This window comes from Gordionus sp. m RMFG-2023, chromosome 1 (assembly GCF_954871325.1).
Source record: "Gordionus sp. m RMFG-2023 chromosome 1, tfGorSpeb1-WG-v2, whole genome shotgun sequence".
Taxonomy (NCBI): domain Eukaryota; kingdom Metazoa; phylum Nematomorpha; class Gordioida; order Chordodea; family Parachordodidae; genus Gordionus; species Gordionus sp. m RMFG-2023.
This window is the reverse complement of record NC_088775.1, coordinates 59,556,706-59,569,534: the sequence shown is the minus strand read 5'-3', so window position 1 is coordinate 59,569,534 and position 12,829 is coordinate 59,556,706. Positions and strand designations below refer to the sequence as shown.

Here is a 12,829-nt window from a genome sequence, read left to right as displayed (position 1 = left end):
GGTTGAGGTAATAAACCATTGGATATGGTAGGGGTAATAATAATTTTGTGTTATATATTTTGATTTTAGTTTTTAAACCCAGTGTTTTGATAGTAAGTTTTATTTTGTATTATTTTGTAAACCTTAAGACTCATTGAATGGCGTTATAGGTATTCATCATAGGAAATTAAGACCTCACGATATGCAGGACAGAAAAGATTGCTTGATATTTAAATTATGGATTATAATTAGCATGAATAAATTTTGTTGAAAAATAATGTTAAAAAAATTAATTGTGATAATATTGATAAATAAAAAAAAATGGTGAAATGAAAATTATGGATATGAAACATTTTAATGTTTTAAAAAACGAAAAAAAGTTGATAAAAGAAATAAAAAGAAAAATTATGTGATGAAGTAAAAAATATGCAAATCACAGATATAAAAGTTTTACGTTAAACATGTGCTAAAGATGAATTGAGTGTAAAAGTAAATTGATAAAAAAATTTTTGATTTTATATGTATAAATGTGGATTTATATACCATATATGTAAAGAATAATAATGGAGGGAGCCATTAGATAATATTATAATATTTTTATGTTTAAAATTTTGATTAAAGGTTTATATATACATGCGTGAAAATTGGCCATTGGGGGAAAGTAGTAGTTCATAATATAAAAAAAAGGTCTCTTGTTAATTGGTTTAATATTTGAAATTCAGGATTATGATTGAGAGGGAAGAAGTGTATTTGGGAAAATACTAGAAGAAATGAATAATGATTACATTTTGGATATAATTAAAAAAACATTGGATTAACATACTCTTCGTAATATTCCATCCAATCAACTACGATGATGCTGGATAATTTCATCAAGCTTAAGATAGAATGATCATAACTGACCAATGATGCAATGAAAAAATCAAGCTATACAACACACAGTTAAATTAAATGATAATCAACAGCGCAATGAACACTATGATTAAGAAAAAATGGGTACCAACAGCTCATTGAAAGTTAGGCATAGTTAAGGAAAAATGTACAACTTCCAGGAATGGAAAAAGGAAAATTTAATGAAGTAAATAAAAATTTTTATATTTCTCTTTGATCATTTACTAGAATTTATGTAGACATTTACTTTGGTTCCAGTTTGATTTCTCAAGAAAGGGGGAGGGCGTGTTGTATCTGTTGATATATAATTGACATTTATGGACTTTTTTCAATTGATTTCGCATAAAAGATAGATAACATTTTTTTATTCATTTTTTATAGATCATGTGATATTATTAGATGAAATAATAGGGGAATAATTGTTTGGGAACATATATACTTGATTTTGTATTATTATAGTTTAAGGCTTATGATAATTATATACTAGTGATGCAAAATAGCTCCATTTGAGCCGATTTTAAAAACGGCTAAATCAGTATTTTATCCAGAAAAAAATTAAACAAGTCTAAAGATTTTGCTCATAGATGGCACAAAGGTTTGGAAACTTATTAGCGAAATCTCGAGGCTTAGACAATATTTTTCTGGCTTAAATATTGAGTTAGCCGTTTTTAAAAACTGGCTCAAATGGAGCAATTTTGCATCACTAGTTTTGTAGCAATGTATATAAGAAACTTTTTTATTAATTTTTTTTGAAGCAGGGTTTGTACTCATCGATTTCGCCCAGACATTACGTTTGCACCATCAAATGCCTGGCTTATTATATTCAATGAATTAATATTAATTCATTAAGTTGCTATAAAATACAATTAGTAATGATTTCAGCAGAAAGACATTATAAATTAATGATTTCTATTAAATTTTCTTGAATTTCTCCATAAAAAATCTAATGAATATTTATGCTAAGGTTTATTAATTTGTATAAATTAACTAAATATTTCTTTAAAAATTTTGTTGTATTTTCATTTAGATTTAATTGTTAATGGTGAAAAATTTAATAACTAAATAAATTTTTTTTAAATTTTGGGACTCAAAAATTTTTTCGGTGGGCCAGGTTTGGGGGCCATAAATTTTTTTACCTACTTGAATATTTATTACCCTAGAGTACTTTGGGCTGTCGGTAACGTCATCAATAGAGTATAAGCTCGGCCTGGTCCGTGGCCAGAAAAATATTAATTTTATATTCTTCCTATTCTACCTTTTATCCTTATTGAGTATCGTATCACAATTATAAAATGAATTTAGAAGAACTTTAAAAAAATCAGAATATGAAAAATATATACCATTAATTTTTTTAAATACTGAAATTAGTTTTTTAAACTGATCTCCGTCTAATTTTTAATTGTTTTAAAGTTATTGCTAGGTAGTCAAACACCCTTTTAATAGTGCTATCCTCATTATAGCAAGCCTTGAGAAAGCAACATCCTGTTTAACCAAATTGGAACCACAATGCGAAATATTCCTGCACATCAATCTTTGAATTTGAAATGGAAACGTGATGGCTTCTACATCTTTTCAGGACCTTATCTTCATTTTTAAACTTTTCCTTCCTTTACGCCCTATATTTGAAAATAGAAAACTTCCTTGAAGTTATCTTAGACATTCATTTTGCCGAATTTAATTGGGTGATTGCCCAACTTCTGACCAAACAAGGTACTTTGGTGTTTCATCCTTTCAAGCATCTTTGTCAGTCTTACTTTTTTCTCGTTTTCTCGTCTTCAGTGCGACGTGGTTATTTGTGAGAGGTAGATAGTCTATTTGAAACCGCCTGTGACTTATGAAAAAAAATTTATGCCTTTTATCTCTTCCCGAGTTCATGGTATAAAGAGAACTTCTTAACCCTCTTCTAGCTAACTTTAAAAATTTAGTGGGGATTAATCCTTTCGTTGTAGACACCCCCATCCTCAAATACTAGGGGAAAGAATGAGCTATCAGATGAGGGTCTGAGAACGACCTTAGGGTATAGATTAGGCTGTATCCTATGTCTACCTCAAAAATGTAAAAGGTGTAGGAAGGAGTCTTATTCTAAGGAAAGAATAACTTGTTTATATTCTAAAGAGCAGTTCAGTCGCCAAAGAGTTCACATTTTCATTTTATCTCTATAGTTATTTCTAGCAATGAGTTCTTACTTTAGACTAGATTTTAGGTAAAAAAAATTCGCAAATTAATGGGGATGGCAATTGCTGGGTTCCGAAGCTATTTTATTTTCCTCGTATCTTAATGAGAGCTTCTTTTACTTTTTTAAAAATTTCAATGTTTTTTTCTGCCTTATAAGTTTTTTAAATAATATATGCTTTTTTATTTGTTTAAATAGTTTACAAGTTTTTTTATATTTTTATATAATATATGTTATTAAATAAATAAAATTTTAACTTAAAAAATAAATAATAGTCTTCTCTCCACAGGATTTAGCTAGACTTACTTTTCCTTCCTTATTATTCTTATTTGCCATATTTCATCTTTATGTATATAAATTTTTTTTATTTTTAACATAAATATTGTATATTTTAGTGTAGATAAACGCCCGATTTTTAGAAACGACTCTTAATAAAAAACAATTTTGACCCATAAGACTTGCTGTGGAAAAATGCTTCATGACCAAAGTCCGCTTATCCATTTTATTCAAAAATAATTAATTATTTCCCAAAATATGGACTCAAGCTGCCTAGTAATGAATATAAACGTCCGCCTTAATTTTATGAAAAGACGCGTCCCAAAGACGCTATAATGCGACTACATACTTATTTTCCGTCTAAATAATTTTTTTTGAATTCGTAATATTTTATTTTTATTTATATATTTATATTATTTTAAAAATATACATAAAATTACATTTATTATTCATTCGAAAAGAAAAATGGACATTAAATCACAATCTTATATTTTGAACGTAACTAAATTTAAGAATAAGAATATATGTATATATTATTTATAAATTTCGCAATTGTTCATTTAAATTTTCATATTCTAGCGTTAACTCATTTTCTGACCAAAAATCTAGAGTAATTTATGGCAGTAATTTTTTTATACAATTTTAGATTGTGGAAAAAATTATTCCGTCTTTTTTAAAAACGAGACATGTCTCAAAGACGCTAAACCATAGACGGGACATGTTTTAATGATGTTAATCATGGACGGAACTGCGTCCGTCATTTACCCTCGACCCATTACAAAACCAAGTTGCTTAAAATTTTTCATTTAATTGACAATCTCTTCCCCTAATAATTGCAAAATTCCGTTTAACTGCCCAAAGCTTTATATCCAGTTTAAAACTAAATCGCTTATAATTTAATTCATTTTTAAAGGGCCAACTTGCGATAAAAAATTATAGCTAAGTAAAATATAAAACCATTCTTCATATAATTAAATAATTATACCAAAGCAATGATTTAATATTAAAAGATATGTAAAAGTAAATTAAAGGAAAATATTTGCACCTAGACATATTTTGTAATGCTTTGCTTGCAGTCTTGGGATATATTACTAGTTTATCAAATAAATAACTATTATATTGTTGCATACATACTTTCTTACCAGTTGGCGTTATGATAGTAATTGGGAAAAAATGTTTCACAGAAATTGTTATAAAATATTTTTTAAATATTTAAAATATGGAATTCATGATATTAAATTTTTTTTAACATTATTATAGACAATGGCGTGCTGAAAAATGGTTTACTAAAATATAAAATATTTTTGGCGTATGTCTAAAAAATAACTTAATGGTAACTTTTATCAAAATAACAAAGCTACACTATGTTAATATCATGACTGCCGATTTCTACTTGAGTTTTAGCTAATTCGTAAACAAATCTAGTAGGATGAGGTCGAGATTTGATAAAACTGTCGATCTGAAATGCTACCACGGGTCTAGGGTAAAGCCGAAGAATGTGGCAATGGTCTTCGAAATGTGCGAACATATTAGGAGAATCGAAAAATCTCACCTTATATATTATAAATATAATATTGATTTATAAATTGGGAAGGGGGGGGGGGAGTAAATGAATATAAAGAAGGGGGAGAAGAAATGAATAGAGAGAAGGGAGAGAACTAAAACTGACCATAGCTATCCTAGTCGCCATATCTACTATGTCCATGTCGTTAACGTAAGCTATGGTGGGAATTGTAGCAGCTATTTTAGATTCGATCTCATTTTCATCGTGGATCGAAATGATCTTGGCATCATTGGATGTTGCTGATGAAATATTCATACCATCAGGCTCGGATGTTACCACGCTCATACTGTACAAGGCCTTGTACAAATATGTTAAATTTTGAATTTAAACTTGTTATATAACTAGCATAATAGGAATTATATATTTTATAATTTTAAAGGTAAAATCTTAAAATATATTTCAAAGAAAATATTTAAAAAATCCGACCCGAAATCCATTAGTCCTTCCGACCTGGTTATTTTCTAATAAAACATGTTTTAAATGATCTGTTTTTATATAATAGTTATTTCTACCAATAAGTCCTTAGGCTATCATATTTATACGATAAATTTTTGCAATCAGCCAAACTGCTGTGTTCCGAGGAATCTAATAAAAACTTTTTTTTTCTTTTAAAAATTTATTATTTATTCTCCCATCTTTTATGTTTTTAAATTTAATATAGCTTTTATGTGTTATGTTTTTTATATTTTATTTTAGTATAGCTTTATACTGGCGTATCCATAAATTTCCAATGTTGGAGCCCTATTAGGTTGGGTTTCTGTCAGAAATTTTATTAGAGGTTTTTAGGTCCACTTATTGTAGACTTTTGGCTATATTCTATTTTTATAAAAATAATTTTGGTTTTTAACCTTTTTTCAAAAAATTTTGATTTATAATCGTTATTTTAAAAATTAATAATTTTACTTATTTTTCTTTCAAATTTTTGTTTATAGTCGAGGGGATTTTTAATAGCTTAAAATGATATTTACAAAAAAAAGGCATATTTCTGATGGGGAAGGAAATTTCAGACTTTCTCACCCCATGGTCATGCGCCTGATTTTATACGTGTTATTGCGAATTTGCATTTTATTTTTCACCATGAATCTAGGGGTGGGCTGGTGATGCTGCGGCTTTTTAGGCAAATTTATCTAGCAATTATTTTACGGGTCTTCAGCCGGTTCCTCTTTAAAGGTTTATTCTTATTATATGGCTTTTATTATTTCTAACAATATTTGATAAAAAAAACATGCAAAAAAGATGGGCTTTAAAAATTATATCCCAGCTATTATATTTTTAAAAATGATAATAATAGCATATTTTATTTTAAGTATTGTACGTATAAATCATAATAGCCCATATGAAATTATAAATATTACAAAGAGAAATAGACCTGTGCACTTTTAAAATATGATATATTGAAAATATAGCTATAGTTTCATGCATATAATTTAAATAAACGAATATGGCATTTAAATTAAATCTCGCATTAACTTTGAAATTTGGCGCAACCAAACAAGAATCTCTTCTATTTCAATTTGCGCCAACAAATCTCTTTTGGGTGTCTCTTCCCATTCCTTTTAAATTAGTTCTCTGACAATTTACTCTAGTAAGTTAACATGTTAAAATTCATAATTTAAAAGTGTTCGCAAAAATATGCCATTGCATTTGGTATGCCGGGGGAAACGGCTTCAACAAAATCAGTTATGGAGGCAATGTCTACCCTTGCTCTCTACACTTGTTTAACAATGTTTACATTGGTGAGGTAGAACAATTTCGCAGTTGGGCATAATCAAATAGCCGTTCTTAGCCATCTGTGGAAAAAAGCAAATAAAGGTTTTTGGAAGGTATGGTTTACAGAGACACCTAGTTCAGGTGGTGAAAAACTATGAAATAATCAATCCTTCTGTGAACATGAGGAATTATTTCCATATTACTTAATTCAGTCGTTTATTAAATATTACTTATATTTTACTTTAATATTGCATAAATATTATTCAATTCATATTCTAGGCTATTTATTCATGAACCCCATTTAAAAATGATGAACCTTGTTCGTTATTTTATGACATTTTTGTTAGGTAAATTTGTGAGGATGTAGGCGATGAGAAAATACTTTTAGATAGTTTGGTATAATTCGGGATGCTTTGGATTAGAAATCAAATATATTTTCAGTATCTAATCTTTAAATGTTATTAAAAACATCGAGGAAGAAGCTCATTTGAGTTGAGATGTGGCTTCTTTATAACGACTTCCTTCTTTTTAAACACCCTTTTGTATTTATGAAATATTTATAAACAATCATCATGGAATTCTATTTCTCAAATCATCGATATCGATTGCACTGGTTCTAAAATCTGGAGTTTTTTGCAGATATTTAAGAATTAAAATTATTTTAAAAAATGTTACTTGAAGAAGCAAAATATGATTTATTTTTAATTATTTTGCCTTAAAAAATATTGGGTTTTAAACCTTTTTCTTTGAAAAGCAAACAAGTTTAAAACCAAACATATATTATCCTTAAAACAACAAAATATTGTCATTCAACTTGTAAAGTTTTGTAAGATATTTCAATGATACATATAAAAAAAGGAAAGTATAATAAAGAAGAATAGAAACAATGAATGGTAAATTATTATTTAATGTATTGTGTTTTAAAACTTGTGTTAGGTGACTTCTCAGTAAGGATCCTTCTGGTTCAGGTAAGGAAGGTAAATCCAATCCGGTAGGGTTTATCATCTAAGGAGTTTAAAAAAAAATATGATTAATAAATTCATAGATAGGAACATATATAAGTATTTTTGTTTTCATCATGCCCTTATATAAATTAGAGGTCGGAAGTGGGCTGGTTTTTAACCCAAAACTAATCACCCATTGTTTTCAATTTTTTTAACTATCTTGCCCGTGGTTTTGAAAATAATTCATCCTATCACTCATTTATCTAAAAAATAATTGAATGCGACAGCCTGCCTAATGTTTTAAAAAGGCTTTAATATATTTCACTTAGCTTATAAAATGTGCAGTATTAATAAATAAAAAAATATTTTTTAATTAATATAAGCCCGTTCTGTTCATTTCACCAAAAATATATTTCAAATTCACTTGCTCTGCATTTTTTTGAAAATATTTTTAACCCGCCCAACCACCCGGCTAATGTATATCATTTCAAACCCGCTTGTTTCAGACCTCTAATATGAATACCAGTAGAATTCAGATAAAGATATGGCCAATTAATTATTAATAGTTTTCCACCCAGGAACATAGGGGATATTGCGGCCTCGTAGAAAAATTTCCCTAGCGGCTTTATATATAAGAGGGGTTTGCCCCCATACTTCAGGCTTTCTACCTAATCCCCTTTCAAGGTGCATTCTAATTTAATGATTTTTATAATATATTGATTATATTTATGACAAAAAAGATAGGTTTAAACTCAAATTGAAACATATATATTTAATAAAGAGAAAAAACTAGAATGGCAGGTTGATCAATTTTTTTCTAAGATAATATTACACGAAGTTATCAAAAACATAGAATATTTTATTCTATAAAATTGCAATTTACAATATATTCTAAATTTTTTAGTCAATAGTTTTAAAAAAAAATAATAGATGCAGATCTGGTTAATTCAGCAAAACTTTTATTGCGAAAGATTTATAGCAAAGTGAATGCGAAACCCAAATTGCGAAGACAATTGCACGAAAACAATACCGTGATTGCCCAAAATTTTGAGCAAAAATAATTTTTTACGATCAATCATTTTTTAAAAAAAATTGTGATTTCATCAAAAAGATATTTTATGCCTAAAAGTCACAAAAGAATTGGGTAAAATTAGCATACTCAAAAAAAATTAACCTTATTTTGAAGAACATTTCAAATTCTAACTGCGATAATTGTTAATAGTGTATATTTTATTTTAATAAATTTATTTTTAAGACATTATTTTTAAAAAATAGGTTGAAAGATTAAACCTATCAGTCAATAAAATATCAGACAGGGTCTAGCAAATCTTTTATTTTTTGTAAAATTTGAATAGGCCAGCCGGGCATTAAAATTTTAATATATCTTTTTGAATTCAAAGCGAATATTTTAATTTTAATTAATACTATTAGAAAATAAATTAAAATATGTTTATTTTTTTGTAAGAGCTGTCTAACTAAAATACCAAATCTAAAAATAATATATTAAATTAAAAAAAATTAAATAGTTTATTTATAAGATAAAATTACAAATGAATAATATAGATTTAAACACAATTGATTTATAAAACGGTTGTTAGAGAGCATAGCCATAGAGAAAAAAAATAAGTGCCTTAATTGACATTGGGGGTGGGTAAAGTTAATATAGACATTAAAAATAAGATGGCCGGAAAATTCATATAAAAAAATTTTAAAGGGTCAGGATGGACTTTTCGTAAAACTTTAATGGGCAGGGCCTGATTTTTTATAAAAAAATTTAAGACCGGGCTGGTTTTTTTTAAAACTATAACGGGTTACTCTTTCCTTTTAAATTATATACCTACTTGTAGTTATACAATTAATAACTTTGTTGAAAAATTAGTGGATAAAACTCGGTTCAGCTTTGGGTGACTTTGATTATGATACATGTGAAATATATGTACAAATGTTAAATATTGTAAAGAAACCTTATCCGAATCCAAATCGATTAACCACACATCTTTAGGCAAAGATACTCGTTTGGTGCTTAGGAAGGTGGAAGGTATCCCAATGAAATATGGTGTGGGTGCAAAAAATAACTTGATATCGATTGTTTTAATTTAAAAAAATATTTATGTAATATATAAAATAAAAATTAGCTAAGAAAACACATTATTTCGTATAGTATATAATTGAGAATCTCATAAATTTACTCATGTTTATTAATTATATATTCTCAAGTATTTTATATAAGCCACGAAATATGCTAATGTCTTACATTCCGCTAAATGGAAGAAAATTTTCACAGACTTTATTAATACTTAAAAATGGGCGCATAAACTCGCTTTCATATTCCTTTGTTCAAAATAAAATATATTTAAAAAAATGTTCTTATGTTTTTTATAAAAAATTATAATTAATATATTGTGAATATAAAAATATTTTAAAAATTAGAATAAATGAAAGGAATAAAAAATGTTAGAAATTAAAATTAATATTCACCGATATTTGATAAACAAATAATTAAATAACAAAAAGTAATTTTAAAAAGCCGTTAATTTTAGAAATCCCTATTTCCCAACCTCATAGGATTTTCCATCCTATGTTTATCATTCTTTTCAGTCGTGAACGAAGTTCGTTTTTTTGAAAAAAGGTGATGAACGGCGTTCCTTTTTTTTGACGAACTTTGAACGTGAACGCGTTCCTTTTCTTTGATGAACGCGTTCAATTTTACGTTCGTTCAATTTTAAAAACACTTTTTATTTTTATTTATTTGAAAAATTAATATTAATCCGCATTTTTTAACAAAAAAGTCTTATATTTTTATTTATTTGAAAAATTAATATTTAATCATTTTTTAACAAAAAAGTCTTATATTTTTTTAATCAGCTGTTTTTACTTTTTCCTCTTTCATATTGCAATTAACGTACCATAACGTGCTACTGCTTGAGAAGATAAGATTAAAGTTTATTAATTTGAATATTTTATATTTTAATTTAATAGATTAGGATTTGCAAGGATATAAATATTTCATCATCAGATTTTGAAAATAAAAATTCAATATTAGATGAATTAGAATTACCATGGCCCTATCAAAAATATTTCACTGTTTTAAAATCAATTCCGAGATATCCTTTTTTTTTGACGAGGAAGAAGAGGGCAGATTGGAGGATGATAACATAGCTCAATTTTTTGAGACAATGGATAAAACATTAAATGTTTTTAATAAATTCCCCCTTTTAAAAGAATGTTTATCAAGTATAACACCGCAATCCCTTCATCTGCCCCTGTTGAGCGAGTTTTTAGTATAGCTAACGCTGTATTAAGTGCCAAGCGTTCATGCCTATCAGATGAAAATTTTGAAAAGCAATTATTATTAAAAATTAATAAGAAAAATTTTTTATAAATTTATTTTTTTATCGCTCTATTATATTGTATTTATAATTATATTATCAAAATAAAACTATTATTTTTTATCATGGCTATCTATTGGGTTGAAAAATATAAGGCATTTATTTATATTAAATTTAATTTTAAAAAAAATTTATCATAAAATTTTGAACGCATTTTTTGAATTTGAACGTGAACGCGTTCGATTTTTGTCAATGAACGTTGAACGCGTTCGATTTTTTTAAAAATGTTTACAGCACTAATCTATAACGATCAGAGACTTTCAGTGGCCTTAATTTTTTGACCAAGCCCGGCCCAGGCCCGCGGTAAAAAAATTTTTTAGGCCCAAGCCTGGCCCATATCTAATGTTAAAAAAAATGCCCAAGCCCATGATAAGTTTTAAAAAAATTTTCCAAACCCGGCCCAAGCCCATATCCAAAAATTTAATTTTTTTTTATTTAATGTAAATAAACAATATTTAAATATTTAGGCAATCATTTTGTTTACAATACTGAAATTTATTATTAGAAGAAGAAAAACAGTATTTTTTTAAATTAGCAACTGTTTTAAATAATCTAAATTTAAATTTAAAAATTTTAGGCCCAAGCCCAGCCCATTAAAAAAATTTTTTTTTAATCCAGGCACGCTAGAAAATGTAATATAGCCAGGGTATGGGCCTGTGGGCCGGCCTATGAATGTCTCTGATAACGATATAGCGTTCGTTAGCGTGCTACTTATAAATTAAATATATAAATCTTAGATCATTATTATTAAATTTGAAGTAATAATATTGGAATTTAATTTACAATTTTGAAATTTCATTATATATATGAATGGAATCCCAGAGAAAAAGTGGAAAATAACTAGACCGAAAATACCTGACGAAAAAAAATGCGAAAAAAAAGGAAAAAAACATGATAAAAAACTGGAAAAAATCTGTATTATTTTAAAAAAAATTGCAATCCATCTTTTAAAATAAAATAGCGAAAATATTTTTATGACTATTTTTAATCAGATAGTATATTAATACTAGCTAATAACCCGTCAAGAATGATGGGGTTGAGGGGTAATAAGTTAGTTTACTAAATATACTTTACTAATATTTTGTAAAAAATATTAAAATTTAGGAGAAAAAGAGGTAAATTTGTGAATAACACCTCATAAGATATTCTTAATTTCTGATTTATCTATCATCGAATAAGGGAGAAAAGTATAATAACCCGTCTTTCTTGATGGGCAAAATGAAAAATATAATAACTAAGAGTACCAGAGCTATTTCCTAAACTTTCAATATTAGCTAGAAAGGTCCTGTGCGTTCCAGCTACAAGCACACCCAGCGAGCGTGTATTTTCCATAGCTGGGCTCACTCTGAACTCTAAAAGATCATTAATGTCCTATAAATCTAAGTATTATATATGATAATTTTAACTTAATAAAATCATTAAATTATAGTTATAAACATAATAAAGCATAAATTTTATTTTATAAGTGTTTCCAATGAATTTATAATTTTAATTAAAAAAAATTTGAGTTAGAAAAATATTCGACGCCGCCGCGTAGCCACCAATTTTTGTGGCGGCGTCTAAATCGATTCGCCGCCGTCAGCTGATTATAAAAATAAACGCCGCCGCCGATAAGGCTGTCGGCGCACATGTCTACCTATGCCTAAAATTTAATATGAAAAAAATTCCCAAGCAAAGGCCATAATAATTTTGACAAAATTTCCCTAAGCCCGACCAAAGATCATAATAATTTTGGTATTTGAGAACTGAAATAAAATATTTAAAAAATCATAATTAATTTAAAAATACAATCAAAATCAGATTTTCACGGGCCTTCGTTTTTTAATCAGGCCGAGCCCAGACCTGCAAAAAAAATTGTTTTCGGTTAATGTCTGATCTATGTTAATTATAAATTCCCAAGCGT

The 12,829-nt window shown here is 27.4% G+C and overlaps 1 protein-coding gene across 8 annotated transcripts in view; it reads right to left on the bottom strand.

The window, feature by feature from the left end:
* The window catches only part of LOC135931436 (MAP kinase-activating death domain protein-like), a 120,024-nt gene that overhangs the window by 55,400 nt on the left and 51,795 nt on the right, over positions 1–12,829 (bottom strand). For all 8 annotated transcript variants that reach the window (XR_010573039.1, XR_010573040.1, XM_065468538.1 and 5 more), the window contains exons 7-10: positions 9,502–9,612; positions 7,521–7,598; positions 4,989–5,180; positions 4,713–4,871 (exon numbers count right to left, since the gene is read on the bottom strand). Coding sequence is in view for 6 of the 8 variants with exons in the window: in XM_065468538.1 (XP_065324610.1) it covers positions 4,713–4,871; positions 4,989–5,180; positions 7,521–7,598; positions 9,502–9,612 (540 nt within the window). In the remaining 2 variants the exon portion in view is untranslated. The remainder of the gene's footprint in view (positions 1–4,712; positions 4,872–4,988; positions 5,181–7,520; positions 7,599–9,501; positions 9,613–12,829) is intronic.